The sequence below is a fragment of the Neoarius graeffei genome, chromosome 10 (assembly GCF_027579695.1).
Source record: "Neoarius graeffei isolate fNeoGra1 chromosome 10, fNeoGra1.pri, whole genome shotgun sequence".
Classification (NCBI taxonomy): Eukaryota; Metazoa; Chordata; class Actinopteri; order Siluriformes; family Ariidae; genus Neoarius; species Neoarius graeffei.
The window spans coordinates 85,830,230-85,854,541 of record NC_083578.1 but is presented as its reverse complement, the minus strand read 5'-3'; the positions used below and the strand labels follow the sequence as shown (position 1 = coordinate 85,854,541).

Sequence of the window (24,312 nt, the reverse complement as noted above, 5' to 3'; positions counted from 1 at the left end):
ATTTTAATGTTTTCCGGACAGTAACGCTTTCACTTCTGAAGCACAATTGATAGAAAATGAGGCCAAATTAGAATTAGAAGAGAATAATTCTCATGAAATTATGAAAGAATGAAAGAAATGATATATAACATTTGAAATGCTGATATGTTTGGCCTTCTCTGAACGCCTAGAAGGCCCTGACGGTTCCTCTCTGATTTAACGCCAGAAATCCCCCCAAAAGCGTCTTAACCCACTGTGCGCTTGATACAGTTGTGAAAACAAATTTTCGCTATGACAGAGCGTGTGGTAGAAGGAAGAGGATATTCTCCACTCATGTTAAATTAATTAGAACGCCACAAGAATATGGTATCACAACATATCGATCGCTAATCCACATTATTTATTTATTTTTTAAATTTGCTGGAGAAAATCAAACACAACCTCAGACCTCCAGCTAGAAGGACAGGCCACGCCCCTGCTTACAACCCGACGCTGAATTTGGTCTTTATTGATCAGTGTTAGGAGATCATCTGCAGAACTGGCCACTCCCATTAGTGTGTTTTTTTTTTTTTTTGCGGCCTCATGCTAATCGGCACTGGTTAATAAATCTGGCTTTGAGTGCGCTGTGTGTATGCTGGAGCCTAGCTAAGCTAGCTAGTAGTGTTGTACTCTATCGAAGACTATCGAAACCGAGACCGGAGTGCGTCAAGGCCGAGACAAGACTGAGACTTTGAGGGGTTGAGATCAAGTCAAGAATGAAAGAAATTAAATATAACATTTGAAATGCTGATCTGTTTGGGCTTCTCTGAACGCCTAGAAGGCCCTGATGGTTCCTCTCTGAATCACACCTCATCTAAAGTTACGATTTTTTCCCTACCTTTTTCCCTCACTGTACAATTTGTGTCACCTTTCAACATTATTGCTTGTCACACTCTACGAGACCCCAATAAAACCCCCTTTAAAAGACTTCTCGAATTCTAGAACAGACCAGAAGTGTTTTCCGTATCGGATTATACGAGGAAGATCCTCTAACGATAGACCTGTGATGAAAGAAAATGATTACGTTCTGCTTGAGTGAGCTTGAGGTTATCCATTGGGATGTGTTGTTTGTTTTGCGTCATTGCCGCTACCGCATTTTATTAGCTTTTCTATGAATTTTCCTTTCCGTCATCCTGTGCTGTCTTCCTATTGGTGGATTTTACACAAGCGTCACAGCAGCGATCATTTAAAAATTAAGTTTTTGCAAAACGCATCATTAAGGCCATACTTTACCTGTTCTCCAAGATGGCCGCCACCTGCTGGGAAAGCATTCTCAACCTAGAACAGACGCAAGTGTCCAGCATGTCAGACAAACACAAATCAAACACCACCACCACCTCTATTACCATGGAAACGATGCGGTTGAAGAATAACACAATTGCAAAATCATACATTTAGAAGAAAGTTTTGAGAGATTTTGACTTGAGAGATTCTTCCCCCCCCCTTTTTAAAAACTCACATCGGCGAATCTTGATTGGCCAGATGAGCAGGCTACAGAGGCAGAGCATGGCAACGAGGCCGATGCCCCCGGTTACAGCTACCATGATGTGATGGTAGAACCAAACGCAGTCAGTGCAGCAAACCTGTGTTCTGTAAACGGAAAGCATACAGGACTGAGTGAGAGGTCTGGGACAACGTCATAACCTTCACACACACACACAAATGTTCAGAATGTCTAAACACACCAAATTTCATTCCATTATTACTCAAACCATGACATACGGTAATCAGAGAATAATTTGGAGACTCATGAGCTGGTCTATACTTTTGTTTTCTTCACGTCAATCTTCACGTAATCTCATTATTGGCTGATTCGAGGAATGTTTCAATGTGCACCACTTACTGACAGGGGTACTGGCTCTGGATGATCATCACAGCGAGACCGTTGGCGACTTTGTCCGTGAAACTCATTGCTCCATACACGAACGCGCTACTTTGCTGTTTGGAGAGAAAATATAAAACAGGATGATGATAAGATTAATCGTACATGGAGAACACTGACCTGTTACAGTGTTCCAATATTTACCTACATCAAGTAACCTAAGGGCCCGGTCCAACAACACTGATAACTATAACCACAACTTATGACTATCCCTCTGCCTGAATTTAGTTCCAGTCTGGAGCAGAAACCCCACAACTATACACTACCGTTCAAAAGTTTGGGGTCACCCAGACAATTTTGTGTTTTCCATGAAAAGTCACACTTTTATTTACCACCATAAGTTGTAAAATGAATAGAAAATATAGTCAAGACATTTTTCTGGCCATTTTGAGCATTTAATCGACCCCACAAATGTGATGCTCCAGAAACTCAATCTGCTCAAAGGAAGGTCAGTTTTATAGCTTCTCTAAAGAGCTCAACTGTTTTCAGCTGTGCTAACATGATTGTACAAGGGTTTTCTAATCATCCATTAGCCTTCTGAGGCAATGAGCAAACACATTGTACCATTAGAACACTGGAGTGAGAGTTGCTGGAAATGGGCCTCTATACACCTATGGAGATATTGCACCAAAAACCACACATTTGCAGCTAGAATAGTCATTTACCACATTAGCAATGTATAGAGTGGATTTCTGATTAGTTTAAAGTGATCTTCATTGAAAAGAACAGTGCTTTTCTTTCAAAAATAAGGACATTTCAAAGCGACCCCAAACTTTTGAACGGTAGTGTAATCCCAACTATAATATCACTTGGTCCTGACACTCAGGGAAATAAATGCATGCAATTTAGGAACAGTCATGAAGTTTTTTTCCCCCCCAAGTAGTAGCACATTATTCTGGGTCATACTGTACAGCTTGGACTCCAAAACAACCCATGCACACACTCCAGTGGTTGATAAAATACGGATAGGTCACGGATTATGGAAATATATATTTTTTAAAAAAGGATACAAAATACAGAGTGGTTACGGATTTTAATACGGATGCTGCATCACGGATGCTAATAATTTGCGGCTCGGTCACGGACGTTTCAGTATATTACAGATTGGTTACCGATTTCATACGGATGATGCATCACGGATAAAAAATTAACAAGTCTAAAACAATTAAATGTTTGGACTGCTGAAGTTCATAATTAAAATGTCTTACCTGCATTTGTAGGTTTACTTTATTAATTTACTGTTGATATTTCACGGAAAATAATCACATATCCGTGAATAAAAGATCCGTGTTTTGTATTATGTATTTTATTTTCCGTGAATCTGTATTCCGTGACTTCATGATGCAACAAGGATGTATAAAGATGCCCGGGGAAAAATAGCACGTGCTCAGACACCGTCACATGCGAACAATTAGCTGATTGGTCAGCAGATGTTTTATCGGATCAGGTCCAGGTCTGGAAAAATGGCTCCAGAAGCAATTTCACCAATACGGATAAACCCAGGCCTGGGCTATAGATAGTTTTCACATGACGTCACAGAGTCGGGGATTCCCTAGTGGCGGCCATCTTGCGGGTCAAGCTTACCGTACGGGTGACTGAGCACACATTGTAACGCGCGAGTACAAAGTCTTCAAAAGAACCCAAGCAGGCTATTTAAAGCTAGCAATGGTGCACACCTGTTGTATTCACGGCTGTCGTAATAGGTCAGATGATGACGTCAAGCGGAGCTTTTATGGAATTCCCACTGTACAGGAGCACGAAGGCGAGCAAACAAAGAAACTCAGCATACAAAGGAGACATCTATGGCTTGCGAGAATCAACCGCAAGGATTATCAGCCTTCCAAACACAGCAAAGTCTGCTCCGATCATTTTATAAGTGATAAGTTGTTTAAATAAACAATCAATTGTGTTTAAGTTTGTTTTTGGAAACCAAAACATCGTGTACACAATCTCTGGAGGATGCCTAACTGGAACTGACATGGTACTGTAATACCACTAATGGATGTAAAATTTGTCTTAAATCAACTCGATATTATACACACACGTATATTTATATGCAGTGTTGAGAGCTCTAAAATTCCAATGTTTACATACCTTGGCTGTAATTAGGACACGACTGTCACTTGGTTTTATATGGTGGACTTCACGGACCCAGCCACAGACAAAATAATTGTATGACTCCAGCGACTTGTATGCTTTGAGGTCGTCAAGTGTGTAGGCACTTTTACTACTCACGAAATAGTTCACAATATCAGGGTACGATATGGATGGTAGCCCTGAATAGTCACTTGAAAATGCATCTTTGTCCACTTCGTAGGGGTCAATTCCCCCAATCAAGGCCAGTTTGGCTGCATACCGTTGTCGTGAGATGTCGTCCGATGTATCCATATACTTCCGTTTGCTTGATTTTGCCGACACTGATCTTTATTTTAGAAAACTGACTATTAGGGTTGGGCGGTATTACGGTAAGAAGGTATCCCGAGGTATCCAAAAGTACCAACGGTATCGGTCTCATTACCGTCATTTTAAAAAAATATATAATATCTAAATAAATATGGAGTACATGAGGTCATAATATAAAATAATAAATTGAAGATCATCCCGAATAACTGTGTGATCATATTTTCACTAATTCTATCAATTTCCTAAAGAAGTTTTCATTGCGTGCAGGGTTGTTTATGTCGTTACCATGGCAACCCTGCATGACATTTGGAGTCTGACAGAAAGCTTCGCAAGAGACTGAGACCGGGGGTGTCATGGCTCAGATGGCTAAGGCACCGTACCATAAATCCGGGGACCCGGGTTCGATTCCGACCTGAGGTTATTTCCCGATCCCATCTCTCTCTCCCCCGCTCATTTCCTGTCTCTCTATACTGTCCTATCTAAAAAAAAAAAAAGAGACTGAGACCGCGGTTGAAAGATGGCAAGTCAAGATAACAAGTTAGTGGCAAAAAAAAATACAACATCGGCAGTGTGGCAGTATTTTGGTTTCAAACCAAACGAAAAATCTAATATGTCCCCTAAGGCACACCATAGCCTGGGGTACTCCACTTCCACGAGATCTCTCCAATGAGTTGTGTTTTGAGTAGGTTACATGAGTAACAACAAGGTAAAATAATATAACGTATGACATTTGGGATGTGGGTAATAAACATTTGAAATGTCATCTACTGAAGAAACGGAAGAAAACATCGTAGCGTAAACTGTTAGGTTTCTGGTGGGAATTAGCAATGCGCTTGCTATCTTTGTTGGGTGTGTTAAACCGTATGGATTTAAGTGGAATAATTGTAAGGAGTTATGTGATCAAGACAACGTTTTAAGCAAGGTAAGGCCATTTGATTATTAATTTCCCCGCCATGGCATGACGTGGGCCCATATGATTTTGCCTTGTGCAGCTATCACGCATTTGAATTAGGTTCGCCTCATTTGCGCTGAAGAATATGGTTTATCGCGCAGTCCAAACGGACTTGGGTGTTGGTTGATTCTTTTTCTTTTTTTTATTTCCCATGCTTGAAAGGGTATGATCCTGCTCATCGTGTACTTTTTTTTGATGGAGTAGGTGAAATAGTGCTGCAAATGGCGTTTCAACGCAGACATGTGTAAACGACAGTTGAATGCTATTTTCAAGATGAAGGAAGAGTTGCGTGATGCTTTGAAATATCTCTTAATCCATTCATCAATGCACAAAATTCGCTTTGCTGCTTAATCCATACCACAATGCACACAATTCGCTATGCTGCTTTTAAATAGTACATTTGAGGCATAGGCGCACGTTACACAGTAGGCCGAAACAAAATATTTTTTTCTCGGTAATACCGTATACCCCGGGAAAACACAGAGACAGTTTCAAGGTATCAAAATTTGGATACCGCCCAACCCTACTGACTATATAACTTTATAAATCCGTCCGAGATAACGTAGCCGGTAATAGCGATGGTCCGTTTTGTTAGCCCCACAAGATGGCGGCTGGAGGGCGTTCCCCGGAATGCCGTGACGTCAGTGAAAACTATCTATAGGGATCGTTATCGGTCTGCTGTGAGCACCGACCACATAAACTGCAGGGAACTGATTTATTTACAGATATCATGATAGCTGTAGTTATAGTTATCGGTGTTGTGAGACCAGACCTTAAAACATTACAAACATACAGAATTAACAATTAAAGCAATCTCCTCTATCTTGCTAACTTTAAATCCATCAGAGTTATATTGATTATTTGTCATGTATAACTCATACAAACAAACCAACAAACAAAAAGAGCTTCCCGAAAGCACAGACGTCAAGCTTTCAAACTTGAAAGATTAATAGTGATGTTGAAAAGGGGATTCTTTTGTTACCGTCTGATTTCCGATGAGATTAGCAGTCATGGACAGCGACATCACCAGAATGACGGCAGACCCGGCTCCTAGCAGCACGGCCGCACCGTACACACCAATGCCCATCTCCAAATCCAGCAGCACCCAAATGCCAAATGCTAGGATGGGCACGACTCCCACAATATACGTCCTCTGAGAGAAAAGACAGTGAGGTAATTCACATTTAATAAAGAACAATACTTTTTATCCATTTATAGTTAGACGAGACTGTCAAGGACGGCGTAGCTCACTCGGGCCCCGTCTAGTCCAGAAGGAACGATCTAAAATGGGCCACCTTCTTTGTGCAATAAATGTTGTAAGCTATACACACGCTATATATAGAAGCGATATCCACCCTAGAAATACTGACCTATTTGCCAGAAAGAATCCAAAATAGCAAGGAATTGACCTTTTTATTGAACTGCTCATTAAGGCTTAATTAGTCCATAACTTCATTAATAATTGTAATTTTTTTTTTTTTTGGCGGTCCGGTTTCCATCAAATCCTGCGCTCTGATTGGCTGGCGAGCGGTTCCGTATCCTACGATACGGACCCCGGTTATGGACCCCGGTTACGGACCTCTGGCAACTCGCTCGTTCACAACAACAAACATAGTAGCAATTTTTGTCAACATTTATTTTCGCATTTCTCAGTATAATGGCATTAATTTTACAGCATGGATAGCGATAACGACAGTGTTCACAGCGAAAGCGAATTTTACTACCCTGAGGAAGACAAAATAAAAGAAAACATTTCAGGAGAAAGCTAAAAACCTGTAACTGTTGCTAACGCCGAGCAAAAACATGTCTGAATCCTGAATGACTCCTATTTGTATAAACAGGGGACTACAAAGGCGGCAAAATGTAGTTTTTTTCCTGCCATGGAAGTGCACTTGTATACCGAGGAGGAAGCCATTTGCATTACAGCCGTGAATGAGGATTCAAAATGGCGGCTCGGCTCGGTTTTCCCTTTCGGGCGCTCTCGTTTTCTGTTAGAATTTGGTAAAGAAAAATATATATATTATTTACCAGCTTAAGCAGGGATGAGAGTGGCTCGTGATGAAAAAAATCTGAAAAATGTTGTTGGAATACCATACCCTGTTTGCTTACAAAATTGACACTTATACAAAAGTAGAACTCTCTTTCAAGTACATACATTACTTAAACTTTCATTTGATAACGATCAACTACACCTATGTAAAGGAAACATTGACATAGGCCTTTTGTGATGAATTTTGCATATACATTCCAGGTGAGCACCAACATGATGCTTCAAATTTGCTGCTCTAAATCCAAACTAATGTAACACATTCACTGCTATATTAAATAATGGTTTATATGATTTATGAATACATTTTTCCTTTGGTTCTATAAAGTGTTTATTTACAATATATACAACTATTTACAGTTTCATGGTGCAGAAAATTTATTTCTTCTTTATTTTGAGCTTTTTAGCAAGAGCTAAAAGCTTGTTGGTCCTCTCCCTCTTTTTAGCCAACTCCTCTTGATTTTTCACATGCTCCAGCCTTGCTTTCTTTTGCTCCCTTTTGAGTTTAAACAGGGATGCAAACGGCGCGCCTTTTAGCGGATGCCGCCTTTTTCACGGCTGAATCGTGCAAAGATCCGATTTTTTTTTTTTAGGGGGGGCGTTGGGAGTGTCTGAATAATTTCATCAGAGTAAATTCTGTATGCTCAAAGGAAAGCAATCGGATCTGCGCGATTCAGCCGTGAAAAAGTCGGCATCTGCGCCTTTAGTTTGTGTGGAGAGATATGATCTGCAATAACATGCATTGTCGGCTACAGACCGAAACATACTTTCAGAATGCACTGGCCAAGGCAGGACTAAACTCCATGTGCCTTCTAATAATAATTAAAAAAAAATAGAATAGTAATTTGTAAGCTAAAAAGCCTGTGTCTACACTTTTTTCTTTCGCCGAGTGGCAGCTGTGTTCAACTGGGGCGGGACATGACTGAATGGGTGTTTCTGATTTGTCAGCTGTCTTTAACTGGGGCGGGAGGGCGGGATATGACTGAATGGGTGTTTCTGATTCGTCAGCTGTCGTCCTTACACCGCATGGCACGCCCCAAGCGTTTACAACACAGAATTCCAAGTCCTCCGCTCCAAAATCAACCACCGGTCAAACGGTCATTGGTTAACATCCCTATACCCTACCCCCCTAAAATTTTCTCAACGGATTTGCAACAATATAAAAAAGGTCCATTTTGACTGAAAAAAAGCAGAATTCCGCCAAAAAGCGGAAAACTCTCATCCCTGCTTAAGGTCGGGCCGTATGGTGAAATACCGTGACCTCGGCCTTGAATACTGACCTCGGCCCAGAGGGCCTCGCTCAGTACTTTCAAGACCTCGGTCACGGTATTTCACGATACGGACCTCCCAGCTGGTAAATAACACATATTTACGCAAATCTGTGTAGAAGTTATATGCACTCTAGGTACCCCTACCTTCATGCCAGAAAGAATCAGAATTGAAGAAATGAATTGAAGGAGAAGAAGCAATCTGTGTGGAAACTGCTTGTTAGGGATTGATTAATTACTCCATATCTTCATTATTAATTGCAATTATGCAAATTTAGGTACTGTAGACGCTACCATATATGCATCCCAGGCAGACCTACCTTCCTGCCAAAAATAATAAAAATCAGTGAAGAATTGTGAGAGAAGAAGCGATTTTCATGAAACGTGGACGGCGATGGATGGAAGATGGATGACGGACAACACATGATGGCATAAACTCATCACCTGTTGGCCGGATGAGCTAATAATTGGAAGCATGTCCATGAAACAAAACACTGACACTGGAGACTGCTTCCATAAATGTTCAATGAACGTCTCCTCACAGAAAATGTCATCATGTGAACAATTACGCAGGTTGTATTTGGTTAAATAAGGGCACATTTTAAAAATACATGTCAATTAACCAGTCATCACTCGAACGAGCGCAATAATGTAAACCTGTGATTTGCAGCTTCACTACTGTCAGAGCTGCTGTTATAGAAAATTAATCACCTTCTGACCAATCTGATTCAAGTATAAATGAATACAAGCGAAAGTTACACAGTCGAACGAGGAAGGAAAGAAAACATTGAAAAACTGCTTACGTAAGTAATTTGGGCGAGTCTTTTTGCATTGTCTTATACTTCTGTAATCCTATCTCTCATCGTCATGGTTACTAAGTTAAGACTTCTGGATGTATTGTTGTAATATTAGCTTAAACATGTTGTTGCGTAAGAGGCCTTAGGGTGATGAAATGGAAAAGGTTAGAGAAAGCGTTCATGCTAGATCCAAGGAGTTATTTCCTGGTCATTAAAGGAGGTGTGAAGAACTCACGCTAATGCCGAGGCGTTTACTGATGGGCTTCATGGCCAGAGAGGACACAAAGCCGCTAACGTACAGCACCAGAGGAATGGTGGCGATGTAGTTCTGGGAAAACAGAAAGATGCAGAGTTAACTTCCAGTGATTACAGTGAGAATTATGAAGTCATGGAGAGATTGTTTGAAATTCACACCTTAGGCAGTAATAAAGAGTTGATGAGGTACATGGCGATGTAGGTCTGGGAGAGGTTAACGATCAGGCGAGTGCACATGTACAGAGCAGCCACCTGTACGAAGGAAACACACGTCTCGATCTATTTCTCATTACACTTCCCAAAAAACACATGAGCATTATAGGAAAATATTGTAATTATAAAACAACATTTTGAAGAATCACTGTTGCCATCCTCAAGATTACTACGTAGCTTTAACTTTACAAAAAAAAAAAACAAGAGTGCTCCGAGAGCACAATATCCCCCACTGGCAACTATGCCATAACTCTGGTAAAATGCGACCGAATTGAATGAAATTGCAATATGCGTATTACCAGAGGTGGACAGTAATGAAGTACATTTACTTGAGTTCTGTACTTAAGTACACTTTGAGTATCTGTACTTTACTGGAGTATTTTTTTTTGGAAACTTATGACTTTAACCTCACTACATCTCATCTCATTATCTCTAGCCGCTTTATCCTTCTACAGGGTCGCAGGCAAGCTGGAGCCTATCCCAGCTGACTATGGGCGAAAGGCGGGGTACACCCTGGACAAGTCGCCAGGTCATCACAGGGCTGACACATAGACACAGACGACCATTCACACTCACATTCACACCTACGGTCAATTTAGAGTCACCAGTTAACCTAACCTGCATGTCTTTGGACTGTGGGGGAAACCGGAGCACCCGGAGGAAACCCACGCAGACACGGGGAGAACATGCAAACTCCGCACAGAAAGGCCCTCGCCGGCCACGGGGCTCGAACCCAGGACCTTCTTGCTGTGAGGCGACAGCGCTAACCACTACACCACCGTGCCGCCCACCTCACTACATGTGAAAGACAAATATCGTACTTTTCACTCCAAGACATTTCTATCAAGGTCCTCGTTACTCGTTACTATGAAGCGGCTTTGAAAGTGGATGTTTCTGTCTTTTCTTTTCTTTTCTAAAACACCATTGTTTTTTTCGCAGGTGACACTGAGACAGCCGATCAGTAATCACTAGAGTCACGTCACGTCCATAGACTGGATAAAATCAAGATCAGTGCTTTCTCAGCAGTGTTATTTGACCACAATCAGATGATGGCAGAATGGAAAGAGGCAGTTCTTCTGGGGAATGCACACATGCAGGTTCATGGACCATATGTTTCAGTTTTCTGAAAGGATTAAAGATTCATTTCGTTTTAAATGTTTGCCGAAAACGAACCACATCACAGCCTAAAAAACTCGCCGTCCAACCTGCGGAAGCATATTGAGGTATATAAACGTTTTATTCTAAGAGAAAGCTTGTAATGAAGTTGTCTGTGCTTTTAGAGCTAGCGATAACGTTGCAACAGCTATGCAGTCTGGTTAGTCAAATGACTTTCTATGGATTTGCCCGCCATGTTGCCGTAGCCTTGTCCACGGCTAACGTTTACACATAGCTAGTTAACTTGGACGCTGTTAGTTAGCATGTAAAAACGGAGTTACGCTAACATGAATAACGTTAACTTATCTGAAGTGCTTTGTTTTAGCATAATCTTGCCAAATAAACAGAATATAGAAATCTTTCTTTTCTAGTAGCGTTAGCTACCCAGTATGATTTTGAGTTTGAAAAGAGTTTGTCAGCATGTCAGGTGGAGTTTCACTGACTAGCTATGTAGCTTAACGTTAAACCACCATGATGCACAGCATGCGTTCATTTTGTGAATTCACATTTCTGTCTTTGGTAACGGCGTTAGGTTTTGTAAGTGTTGTGGCAATAATACAACGATGCATTGAACAGAAAATGTACTTTTAATATTTAAGCAATTTTAAAAGCAAGTACTTCAGTACTTTAACTTAAGTAAAAATTTGACTGGACAACTTTCACTTGTATCGGAGTAACGTTTGACTAGTAGGATCTGTACTTTGACTTATTACTGACATATAACAAAGAATCCTGCCATGTTTTGTGAAATTCCTCCAAAAATTGAGAGAGGTGATTTCAGAAGGTGAGTACCCTTCTGGGCGGCACGGTGGTGTAGTGGTTAGCGCTGTCGCCTCACAGCAAGAAGGTCCGGGTTTGAGCCCCGTGGCCGGCGAGGGCCTTTCTGTGCAGAGTTTGCATGTTCTCCCCGTGTCCGCGTGGGTTTCCTCCGGGTGCTCCGGTTTCCCCCACAGTCCAAAGACATGCAGGTTAGGTTAACTGGTGACTCTAAATTGAGCGTAGGTGTGAATGTGAGTGTGAATGGTTGTCTGTGTCTATGTGTCAGCCCTGTGATGACCTGGCGACTTGTCCAGGGTGTACCCCGCCTTTCGCCCGTAGTCAGCTGGGATAGGCTCCAGCTTGCCTGCGACCCTGTAGAACAGGATAAAGCGGCTAGAGATAATGAGATGAGTACCCTTCCTAGGATGGACGGACGGACATCGCCACGACATAATCTCCCTTTGGGCCTTTTAGCCAGCGGGGGATAAAAACCACATACTAAAGAAAATGCTGCATAAAATGGAAAATTATCTTGTGCACATGTGAAAATTTGGCATTTTCATGAGATTATTTTCTCAAAAAAAAAAAAAAAGTGTGATCATAAGAGGTGCACGTGCAACACCCCCCCCCCCCCCCCAAAAAAAAAAAAAAAAATTATTACAACACCGTTTTTTGTGAAAACCTACTTTGTGTATCACATGCACAGCATTTATTTGGTGTTCTTTAAGAAAAAATAATCTTGTAAAAGGACACGTGAGAAAAAGTGCTTATTCTTCGTATATCACAGCCATTCAATGAGAATTACGCAATTTTCATTTAATAAAAACAAAACCAGTCATACTTCTTTCTACATATATAGTTATCCTTTTAAAGGAGAACTGAAGGCAAATTTTTTATCCTCAAAATTCTATTTCTCGTTTTATTAAATATCGGAATGCATTTTTGATCACTATTTTGTCGCTGCTATAGCAAGTTCTGAGTGTTTGAAATATGCTCTGTAATATATCAGTCCATATGTCAGAGCAACGGCCGTAAACGAGATTCGTTGAGACCTGTACGAGACATCGTAGGACGGAAGTAAAACGTACAGCGGAAATCAAAGTGACCGACATCTGCCGACGTCGTCAAAAGACGTGCGCAGCCTCTTTCGAATGCTGATGTAATCAAGCTGGAAGTTTTGTTTGTTTTGATAGCAATCAGGAAAGTTTGAAAAAAGTCGGCAGTAATCGTCATTTAAACTCGTTTTTGAGCAATATTTCATTTGGAAAACAGTTTTCAAAATGGCGGCACTGACACCTGGCTGACACTTGACGTTTCGAAGTCTCGCACAAGTCTCGTGAAGATCGCGCGGATAAGCGACGCCTACCGTGGACAAAACGAACTAAATTCAACACGGCTAAAAACCGAACAGGCCGATAAGTATAATATTTAATTACAATTTGTTGCCAATACGAGTCACGATATAAGGTTACTAAAACCGAAAACGTAATTGAAGAACATGTTAAGAAATAAAGCAAGTTTAAAAATGACTTCAGTTCTCTTTTAAGTAAAAAAGTGCTACTCATGTCATCAGCTATCAGCTCATGTATGACTCGATTTCGTGGAATAACTTAATTATCGGCTTTTAATGCTCAATTCTGATTGGAATAGCGGTATCTGATTTGTGGAAAGAAAATCTTATTTGTCCAAAAAGCTTTAGTTCACCTGATAGAAGGACGGTTCGGTGAGCCAGTGTTTCCACTGCAGCAACGGTGCCGAGTTCACGCTGGAGTCAGACAGCAGGGGTTGAGTCTCTTCAGGCTCATGTTGAGTTCGTTCTCGAGTACCCAGGTGGAAGATGACTGAGAAAACAACACCGATGCCCAGCACGATCAGCGCCAGGTCCTGGAAATGTAGGAATCAAGCGAGATATTAATGCACTGCAAAGATTAATGCTATGACTGTTAAATATCAGCTTAGGACTGATTTTGCTTTTCGTAGTACATGGACCCTCACGGTGCACTTTAATGAGTGGACACCTGCTCATTTACTGTATGCAGTTATCCAATCAGCCAATCATGTGGCAGCAGCACAATGCATAAAATCATGCAGATACGCCTCAGTTAATGTTCACGTCAAACAGCAGAATGGAGAAAAAGTCTGATCTCTGTGGCACGGGTGTTGGTTTGAGCCAGATGGACTGGTGGTTTGAGTATTTCAGAAACTGCTGATCTCCTGGGGTTTTCACACACAAAACAGTCTCGAGAGTTTACACAGACAGAATGGTGCGAAAAACAAAAAAACAAAAACATCGAGTGAGTGAGGGAGCGACAGTTCTGTCGGTGGAAACAAACACCTTGTTAATAAGAGAGGTCAGAGGAAAATGGCCAGATTTGACATGATTTGAGCTGCCAGGAAGGATATAGTAACTCATATAATCACTCTTTGCAACCGTGGTGAGCAGAAAAGCATCTCAGAATGCACAAAACATCAAATCTTGATGTGGACTTGCTCCAACAGCAGAACAACACATCAGGTTCCAGTCCTCCCTTATTAAAAAGAAGTAGTTAATTTTATTAAGTATACTTAAGTTAAAGTATATTTCCTTAAGTATACTTTTGTGTACCAAGTATACTGATACAGTATCAATGTACTTACAGTATACTTGTAAGTAAACGAATCTAATACTTCTCGGGACTAAATTGGCCCACTTTTAGTTTATAAAAAGTATACTTTAAGTCTAAGAGAAGTAAACTTTGAGTATACAACTAGTATTTTTTATTTTGTATTGCAAGTATACCACAAGTAAACTTATATACTAATAGTTTACTAGTTCTATACTTGTAGTCCACTCTTTAGTTTACAAAAGCTTAGTGTACTGGAAATATACAATGAGTTTACTTGTTTTATACTTCTAGTCCACTTTTTAGTTTATTAAAGTACACTTTGTAGTGTACTGGAAATATACTATTGGTTTACTCGTTACACACTTCTAGTTCACTTTTTAGTTTATAAAAGCTTAGTGTACTGGAAATATACGACAAGTTTACTTGTTTTATACTTCTAGTCCACTTTTTAGTTTATAAAAGTATACTTTATAGCATATCGGAAATATACTATTAGTTACTGGTTACATACAGTGCTGAGCGTAAATGAGTACACCCCCTTTGAAAAGTAACATTTTAAACAATATCTCAATGAACACAAACAATTTCCAAAATGTTGACAAGACAAAGTTTAATATAACATCTGTTTAACTTATAACGGGAAAGTAAGGTTAATAATATCACTTAGATTACACATTTTTCAGTTTTACTCAAATTAGGGTGGTGCAAAAATGAGTACACCCCACAACAAAAACTACTACATCTAGTACTTTGTATGGCCTCCATGATTTTTAATGACAGCACCAAGTCTTCTAGGCATGGAATGAACAAGTTGGCGACATTTTGCAACATCAATCTTTTTCCATTCTTCAACAATGACCTCATTTAGTGACTGGATGCTGGATGGAGAGTGATGCTCAACTTGTCTCTTCAGAATTCCCCATAGGTGTTCGACTGGGTTCAGATCAGGAGATGTACTTGGCCACTGAATCACTTTCACCCTGTTCTTCAGAAATCCAACAGTGGTCTTAGATGTGTGTTTAGTCATGTTGGAAAAGTGCACGACGACCAAGGGCACGGAGTGACGGTAGCATCTTCTCTTTCAGTATAGAGCAAAACGTCTGTGAATTCATGATGCCATCAATGAAATGCAGCTCCCCGACACCAGCAGCACTCATGCAGCCCCACATAAGGACACTGCCACCACCATGTTTCACTGTAGGCACCAGGCATTTTTCTTTGTATTTCTCACCTTTGCAATGCCATAGAGTTTTGAAGCCATCAGTTCCAAAAACATTTATCTTGGTCTCGTCACTCCAGAGTATAGAGTCCCAGTAGTCTTCATCTTTGTCAGCATGGGCCCTGGCAAACTCTAGGCGGGCTTTTTTGTGCCTGGGCTTTAGGAGAGGCTTCTTTTGTGGACGGCATCCATGCATGCCATTCCTCTGCAGTGTATGGCGTATTGTGTCACGGGAAATAGTCACCCCAGTTTGGCTTCCTACTTCTTTAGATAACTGCAGTGAACTTGCACACCGATTTTCTTCAACCCTTCTCGTCAGAAGACGCTCCTGTCGAGGTGTTAACTTCCGTGGACGACCTGGACGTCTCTGTGAGATGGTTGCAGTTCCATCTTTCTTAAATTTTTGTACCACTTTTGCTACAGTATTCTGACTGATAAGTAAAGCTTTGCTGATCTTCTTGTAGCCTTCACCTTTGTGCTGTAAAGAAATTATTTTCTTTGGGGAATTCTGAAGAGACAAGTTGAGCATCACTATCCATCCAGCATCCAGTCACTAAAAGAGGTCGTTGTTGAAGAATGGAAAAAGATTGATGTTGCAAAATATCGCCAACTTGTTCATTCCATGCCTAGAAGACTTGGTGCTGTCATTAAAAATCATGGAGGCCATACAAAGTACTAGATGTAGTAGTTTTTGTTGTGGGGTGTACTCATTTTTGCACCACCCTAATTTGAGTAAAACTGAAAAATGTGTAATCTAAGTGATATTATTAACCTTACTTTCCCGTTATAAGTTAAACAGATGTTATATTAAACTTTGTCTTGTCAACATTTTGGAAATTGTTTGTGTTTATTGAGATATTGTTTAAAATGTTACTTTTCAAAGGGGGTGGACTCATTTATGCTGAGCACTGCAAGTATAAGCTTAATATACTTATGCCGCTTTTCCACTACAAACGCGGCTGAGTTGGGCTGAGCCGTGCCGTGCTGAGTTGGGCTGAGCCGAGCTGAGTGGGGCTGTTGGAGTTGCATTTAGACTACAACCGCGCTGAACCGTGCTGGCTGGAAGTGGGTGGACACATTGGGTGGAGTTAGCGAAAGTGGGTGGACGTCACGTGATGTCGTTAGGCGGCGCAAACAGTGACATCAGTGATCTTTTAAGCGGTAGTCTCACGACCCGGATAGTAAACAATAAACATGGAGGACATGGAGTCGTTAGTGTTGCTGGTCTTGGTGCTGTGGCTTGTTGTCACCGACAACGCCAACAGATACTGGCAAGAGCGTATAGATGAGGCGAGGCGCATAAGGCTTCAGAAATTCTTGTAATTCGTAATTATTCTTCTTCCGGGTTTACGGTGTTTACAGATCCCAGCATGCTCGCGGGGCGTGTGTAGGCATGTGAGGACACTCCTCCTCACCAATCAGTGCACAGGGGAGTGTCTGCTCACGCCCCCAGCCTCACTCAGCTCGGTTTGGCTCGCTTCAGCCCCACTCCAAAACCATGCGAGTTTTGGGTGCTAAGCAGGGCTGAAGCGAGCTGAGTCGTGCTGTTCTGAGATAGTCGAAACGCGAGCCGTGTCGGGCTGAAGTGAGCTGAAGCGAGCTGAAAAAGGGTAGTGGAAAAGGGCCATTAGACTTTTCTATATACTCCAAGTACACTTATGTATAACTTTATTAAGTATATCTCTGATAAGTAAATAAAGAGTAAACTGAAAGCATACTCTCTTATTTTTAGTTTAAAAGAAGTATACTAGAAGCACACTTGAATAAACTTCTTTTTTGTAAGGGCTGTCAGCCAAGAGCAAGAATCTGAGGCTATCACGAGCACAGACTCACCCGAACTCAAGACTCACTCACCTGTCCAGTTTGAGCGAGTCTGTACCCATTAGGGTGCATCAGTTGCCCTCACTTTCATAAAATCTGATGCATTTTTGTTTGGGTGTTCCTTTTCACCAATAAAGGCATCCTGTAAAATTTTTTGACCATATTCAAAAGTCTAATAGTGGCACCATGAGGTTCATTTTTTGCCAAAAAATGCTTATTTTATGTTTTCACGTAAGGTTTGAATCACAATGTTGGACTCCATTAATTGATTTCTTGTGAGCCAGAGATCATGTTAAGAACCTTTGCAAGGGATTGAGAAGCATTAATGTGATTCATAATACATTTGTATTGTTTAAAAGTACTTGAACAATGATTCAATGAACAGCTAAAACTCAAACTGTGCTTGATAATATATTTAGAATATGTACTAAAAATGTGTATCTAAAATATTTGGTATACTCTATAAGGTGCCATAATGTTTCATGAAAAGTGATCAAAATGTTGTCATAAAAGTCATAAAACAGCAGCTTTTTCCATAACTTTGAGCTCCTGGTGCCACCATTAAACTTTTGAATTCTGTCAAAATATTTCACCCAGTGTGTTTTCTTACCAAAAGGAACATAAAAACAAAAATGATCATGATCGGAGGAACTGTTCATTGGGGGCAAATGATGCACCCTCGTACCCATGATAGCCTCAGATTCTTGTTCTTGGTTGACAGGACTGGAACCTGATGTGTTTTTCTGCTGTTTTCACATCAAGGTTTGACATTTTATGCGTTCTGAGATGCTTTTCTGCTCACCACGGTTGTAAAGAGTGATTATTTCAATTTCTAGATCCTTCCTGGCAGATCAAACCAGACTTCTCTTATCAACAAGACGCTTCGACCAACAGAACTCACACTCACTCCGTTTTGTTTTTCGCAGCGTTCTGTGTAAAATCTGAAACTGTTGTGTGGGAAACTCGAACCGGCCCATCTGGTACCAACACCCATGCCAAGTCACAGAGATCAGATTTTTCCTATTCTGGTGTTTGGTGTAAACTTTATCTGAAGTTTTCGGCCTGTATACACATGATTTAATGCATTGTGCTGCTGCCACATGACTGGCTGATTTAAATATGCGAGATTGCATGAATGTACAGGTGTCGAGTTTTTCCTATTAAAGTGGACTGTTAGTATATATTGTATATAGTATATTTAACAGTTATTCCACGAAATCGAGATGTACATGAGCTGATAGCGCTATGATCCATGTACGACAAGATTGAGTGGAATAACTTTTATTCTATCCACCTTCACTGGATTTTGAGAAACGGAGCATTTTTATTTTTTGCAAACTCGATAAATAAAAACTTTATACAAAACGTCCGACAAAATAATTTCCGCTTAGAATGTAAACAAACCGGCGCAATGACAGGAGCAATTTGTGAAAAATGCAAGAATGATAATTCTTGAAAAAAAAAAATGTTCTTACCATCAAATACTTTTATTCCATATATTGTTGCTTTTTTTTTTTTTACAGCTGACAAACCAATTTAAAGGTGCATTACTGCCACCGACTGGGCTGGAGTGTGGAACAGGAGATATTGGGGGGAAAAACAAACAAAAACATATATTCTTTTAGCTATTTGTTTCTTTTAAATACTTGATAAATTTTGGGGTTTTGTTTTTATGTCGAGTTTTTATTTCGTCCTCGGTTGATTCAGCAACGCGCTCCGCCATTTTGTTTTTCTCTACTCACGGTATATGAGCGGATATCCTAGTAGTACAGGAGCCAATCAGAGCACACGATTGCTCATACCCAGTGAATGTGGATAGAATAATTTGTATGCATTTATTTGTAATGCTCAGGTTTTTAAGCACCTCACAGCTACGTCTTTATTGTTTGTTTAGACTTAAGTCTGCATTAATAAGGAAATTCACAGCAGCAAAGTCATTGTGACAGCACGCTCAAGACACAGCGTTATTTTTGAATCAGACTTCCTCATACTCCATCATCATGTGTGTGTCATGGAGTTTCCCTCATCAGCTTGTTGAGCTGCTACTTTATTCCTTTCTTTTCATTATTGGTCAAACAGCAACACACAGATTCCTATAACACGATCTGCTTTGTACTACAGTGCTGTTAAATTCTCCATTCTGATTGGTCAGGTGGCGTTGATTCATTTTCTATAACAGCGGCTCTGACAGTAGTTCCAGCTGCAAGGTTCGTACATCAATGCGCTTGATCTAAAGCGCTATCGCGTCCAGACGAACAGCTTGTTCAGAGGAAAAAAAAAAGTGTGTAATTATTTATACACTATCGTTCAAAAGTTTGGGGTCATTTTGAAATGTCCTTATTTTTGAAAGAAAAGCACTGTTCTTTTCAATGAAGGTCACTTTAAACTAATCAGAAATGCACTCTATACATTGCTAATGTGCTAAATGACTATTCTAGCTGCAAATGTCTGGTTTTCGGTGCAATATCTCCATAGGTGTATAGAGGCCCATTTCCAGCAACTCTCACTCCAGTGTTCTAATGGTACAATGTGTTTGCTCATTGCCTCAGAAGGCTAATGGATGATTAGAAAACCCTTGTACAATCATGTTAGCACAGCTGAAAACAGTTGAGCTCTTTAGAGAAGCTATAAAACTGACCTTCCTTTGAGCAGATTGAGTTTCTGGAGCATCACATTTGTGGGGTCGATTAAATGCTCAAAATGGCCAGAAAAATGTCTTGACTATATTTTCTATTCATTTTACAACTTATGGTGGTAAATAAAAGTGTGACTTTTCATGGAAAACACAAAATTGTCTGGGTGACCCCAAACTTTTGAACGGTAGCGTATAATGACGTTTTCTGTAAGATGTTGTTTATGGAAGGAGTCTCCAGTGTCAGGGGTTAAGCTGTAACTTATCTTTTTTCTGAGGACAGCTTTTATCGAGATCCGTTCTTGTACAACTTGTTAGAAAACACGTAACAGTTTACATGCCGATATTTTCTTTGAAGAGATGTTGGTGTAAAACTGTTGGCGAAATAAGGAGTCTCTAGTGCCAAAGATGAAAAATTATGACTTTCTGATACTCTTCAGGAAGAAAGACTTTGCCGTGTCTTATGGTTTAGGAAAGGCTGGGCGGAGAACGCTGTTTATCAGCTATGATGTAAGTGATAACAGGACCGAACATGTTCAGTGGATGTTCCACGACATTAAATGCAACCATAAATTAAAAACAAAACAAAAAAACATGTGCATCGTTCTTTGATTAATAAAAACTTGTTTGGGAAACTGCTGAGGTATAAAAGGAATAAAACATTTTGGGACATGCTTGGATTAATAATAATAATAATAATAATAATAATAATAATAATCAGGGTGCAAACTGTAACTTCACACTGTTGATTATTTTCCTATAACAGCACATGATGTAGTAGTTCTAGTTGTTTATTCCTTTTATACCTATCCAGTTTAAATCAGCTGGAAGATTTAATGTTTTAGTTTTATTTTTCCTGAAACGGCATTAGCGTTAGTGAATCTCTCACCCTGAATATGGGGACGTCGAGGTAACTCAGCTGGCCAGTGAAGGACGGATCAGCTGAGTGCTGAAAGCGGAACAGCAGCAGGGCCACTGCGTATACGGTGATATTGGAGAGCACTGTGAACGCGTACCTGGGCCAGGAAGAAACATGTTTCAATCAGTTTTTTTTTTTCAAAGAAAAGAAGCAAAACCAGAATGATATCAAAGGTGATGAAAGTGCACACTTCAGAAACTGACATCTGAGCATCTAGAGTGTACACACACACAGTGGTGCTTGAAAGTTTGTGAACCCTTTAGAATTTTCTATATTTCTGCATAAATATGACCTAAAACATCATCAGATTTCCACACAAGTCCTAAAAGTAGATAAAGAGAACCCAGTTAAACAAATGAGACGAAAATATTATACTCGGTCATTTATTTATTGAGGAAAATGATCCAATATTACATAATCTGTGAGTGGCAAAAGTATGTGAACCTCGAGGATTAGCAGTTAATTTGAAGGTGAAATTAGAGTCAGGTGTTTTCAATGAATGGGATGACAATCAGGTGTGAGTGGGCACCCTGTTTTATTTAAAGAACAGGGATCTATCAAAGTCTGATCTTCACAACACATGTTTGTGGAAGTGTATCATGGCACGAACAAAAGAGATTTCTGAGGAGCTCAGAAAAAGCGTTGTTGATGCTCATCAGGCTGGAAAAGGTTACAAAACCATCTCTAAAGAGTTTGGACTCCACCAATCCACAGTCAGACAGACTGTGTACAAATGGAGGAAATTCAAGACCATTGTTACCCTCCCCAGGAGTGGTCGACCAACAAAGATCACTCCAAGAGCAAGGCGTGTAATAGTCGGTGAGGTCACAAAGGACCCCAGGGTAACTTCTAAGCAACTGAAGGCCTCTCTCACATTGGCTAATGTTCATGAGTCCACCATCAGGAGAACACTGAACAACGATGGTGTGCATGGCAGGGCTGCAAGGAGAAAGCCACTGCTCTCCAAAAAGAACATGGCTGCTCGTCTGCAGTTTGCTAAAGATCACGTGGACAAGCCAGAAGGCTATTGGAAAAATGTTTTGTGGATGGATAAGGCCAAAATAGAGCTTTTTGGTTTAAATGAGAAGAATTATGTTTGGAGAAAGGAAAACACTGCATTCCAGCATAAGAACCTTATCCCATCTGTGAAACATGGTGGTGGTAGTATCATGGTTTGGGCCTGTTTTGCTTCATCTGGGCCAGGACGGCTTGCCATCATTGATGGACCAATAAATTCTGAATTATACCAGCCAATTCTAAAGGAAAATGTCAGGACATCTGTCCATGAACTGAATCTCAAGAGAAGGTGGGTCATGCAGCAAGACAACAACCCTAAGCACACAAGTCGTTCAACCAAAGAATGGTTAAAGAAGAATAAAGTTAATGTTTTGGAATGGCCAAGTCAAAGTCCTGACCTTAATCCAATCGAAATGTTGTGGAAGGACCTGAAGCGAGCAGTTCATGTGAGGAAACCCACCAACATCCCAGAGCTGAAGCTGTTCTGTACGGAGGAACGGGCTAAAATTCCTCCAAGCCGGTGTGCAGGACTGATCAACAGTTACCGCAAACGTTTAGTTGCAGTTATTGCTGCACAAGGGGGTCACACCAGATACTGAAAGCAAAGGTTCACATACTTTTGCCACTCACAGATATGTAATATTGGATCATTTTCCTCAATAAATAAATGACCAAGTATAATATTTTTGTCTCATTTGTTTAACTGGGTTCTCTTTATCTACTTTTCGGACTTGTGTGAAAATCTGATGATGTTTTAGGTCATATTTATGCAGAAATATAGAAAATTCTAAAGGGTTCACAAACTTTCAAGCACCACTGTACACACATACATTTTATACATACACCCCCCATTCCCCCCCATACAAACTTTGTTATATATTTCTATTTTATGACAAGTCAGTACAAAAACATTTTAGAGTTCCAAACATTCGTTTTTTTGGGGGGGGTTTCCCAGTACAAAATTAAACGTTACAGAAAAAAAAAAGTTTGTATCTTAGAAGCATATTCCATAAGAGAGCACTTTTCAGATTAAAAACTAAAACATAATGAAGGCTGCTGGGTTTTGGTGCAAAATGAAGACGCGAGTGTGACAGTCAAAGTGTCCAGAAGAACTGTGGCTGGTTCTGGAAGATGCTCAGTAAAACCTACAGATCATTTCCGCATAAAACTGCACTCACTGGACCTCAGACTATTTTTTTTTTTAAGCAAAGGGAATTTTGTCTCACACCAAATATTGACTTTGTTCCATTTATTATGGCTTACTGCTTATGGTATTTTTTTTAACGTTGAAACATTTCATTTTATTATTTTTAAGCCATTTTTTGGTCGACAGCATTTCTTTACATGTGCCTAAGACTTTTGTGCAGTACTGTATATTATACAGGGTGTTTAAAAAAAAAATTGATATCATTTCACAATCTAATAACTTTGCCAATTCTCGTTCAACTGACCTCAAATTTTAACAGCATGTGTGGAAACAGGTCAAAATTTTATATTTAATGTTTTTATCTTTTTAGGTATAGAAATGCCATTCACTGGAAAAAAGGCCTTTTGTGTGTTAGAGGACGCTCGAACACAATTGAACAAGACTGCAGCGTGCATTTATGAGAGAATTCTCCAAAAATGCACCAACTGCAATACAGATTTGGACACGGGACCAAAAGTTCAAAGAGGAAGGCTGTGTGCGCAGCAGGGCAAAAGGATCTGGACGACCACCAGCATCAGAAGAGACGGTCGAGCGAGTAGGTTCGCGAATACTGAAAATTTGTGAAATCGTTCATGGAATCCACAAACCTCTGAATTTCTCATTTCAAATTTTGAGGAATAAATCTGATATTGCTCAACATTAAGCGTGTTCAGTTTCATTTTCCTAGACTATGTAGTTTCTGGGATATTTACATCTCAAATAATAAATTTTTTGAAACAACCTGTATATAAAATTTTAAGCAATTATTTCTAGATAGAAGCAAAATGGTCTCTCAATAGAATAAGAAAACTTAAAATAAGTTAAAAAAAAGCTTAAAATAAGTAAAAAATCTAAAAACAGTCTGAATAAACTTACTGTATATTAAATTCATAAAAATTATTTCATATTTAAGTTATTCCATGAAATCGAGTCGTACATGAGCCGATAGCCGACGAGTTGCGTAGCACCGAGTCAACTATAATCCATGTACGACGAGATTGAGTGGAATAACTGTTTTATTCTATCCACCTTCACTGGATTTTGAGAAACAGAGCATTTTTATTTTTTTGCAAATTCGATAAATGAAAGCTTTATACAAAACATCTGACAAAATAATTTCTGCTTAGAATGTAAACAAACCAGCGAAATGACAGGAGCAATTT

General features: G+C 40.0%; 1 protein-coding gene across 1 annotated transcript in view; it reads right to left on the bottom strand.

Moving 5' to 3' along the window:
- mfsd12b (major facilitator superfamily domain containing 12b) overlaps window positions 1–24,312 on the bottom strand; it is a 42,142-nt gene that overhangs the window by 5,697 nt on the left and 12,133 nt on the right. Inside the window, exons 3-10 of the mRNA XM_060930921.1 lie at window positions 20,917–21,043; window positions 13,454–13,633; window positions 9,782–9,874; window positions 9,603–9,695; window positions 6,238–6,408; window positions 1,862–1,956; window positions 1,478–1,608; window positions 1,252–1,296 (exon numbers count right to left, since the gene is read on the bottom strand). Coding sequence (XP_060786904.1) covers window positions 1,292–1,296; window positions 1,478–1,608; window positions 1,862–1,956; window positions 6,238–6,408; window positions 9,603–9,695; window positions 9,782–9,874; window positions 13,454–13,633; window positions 20,917–21,043 — 895 coding nt within the window. The 3' untranslated portion in view covers window positions 1,252–1,291. The remainder of the gene's footprint in view (window positions 1–1,251; window positions 1,297–1,477; window positions 1,609–1,861; window positions 1,957–6,237; window positions 6,409–9,602; window positions 9,696–9,781; window positions 9,875–13,453; window positions 13,634–20,916; window positions 21,044–24,312) is intronic.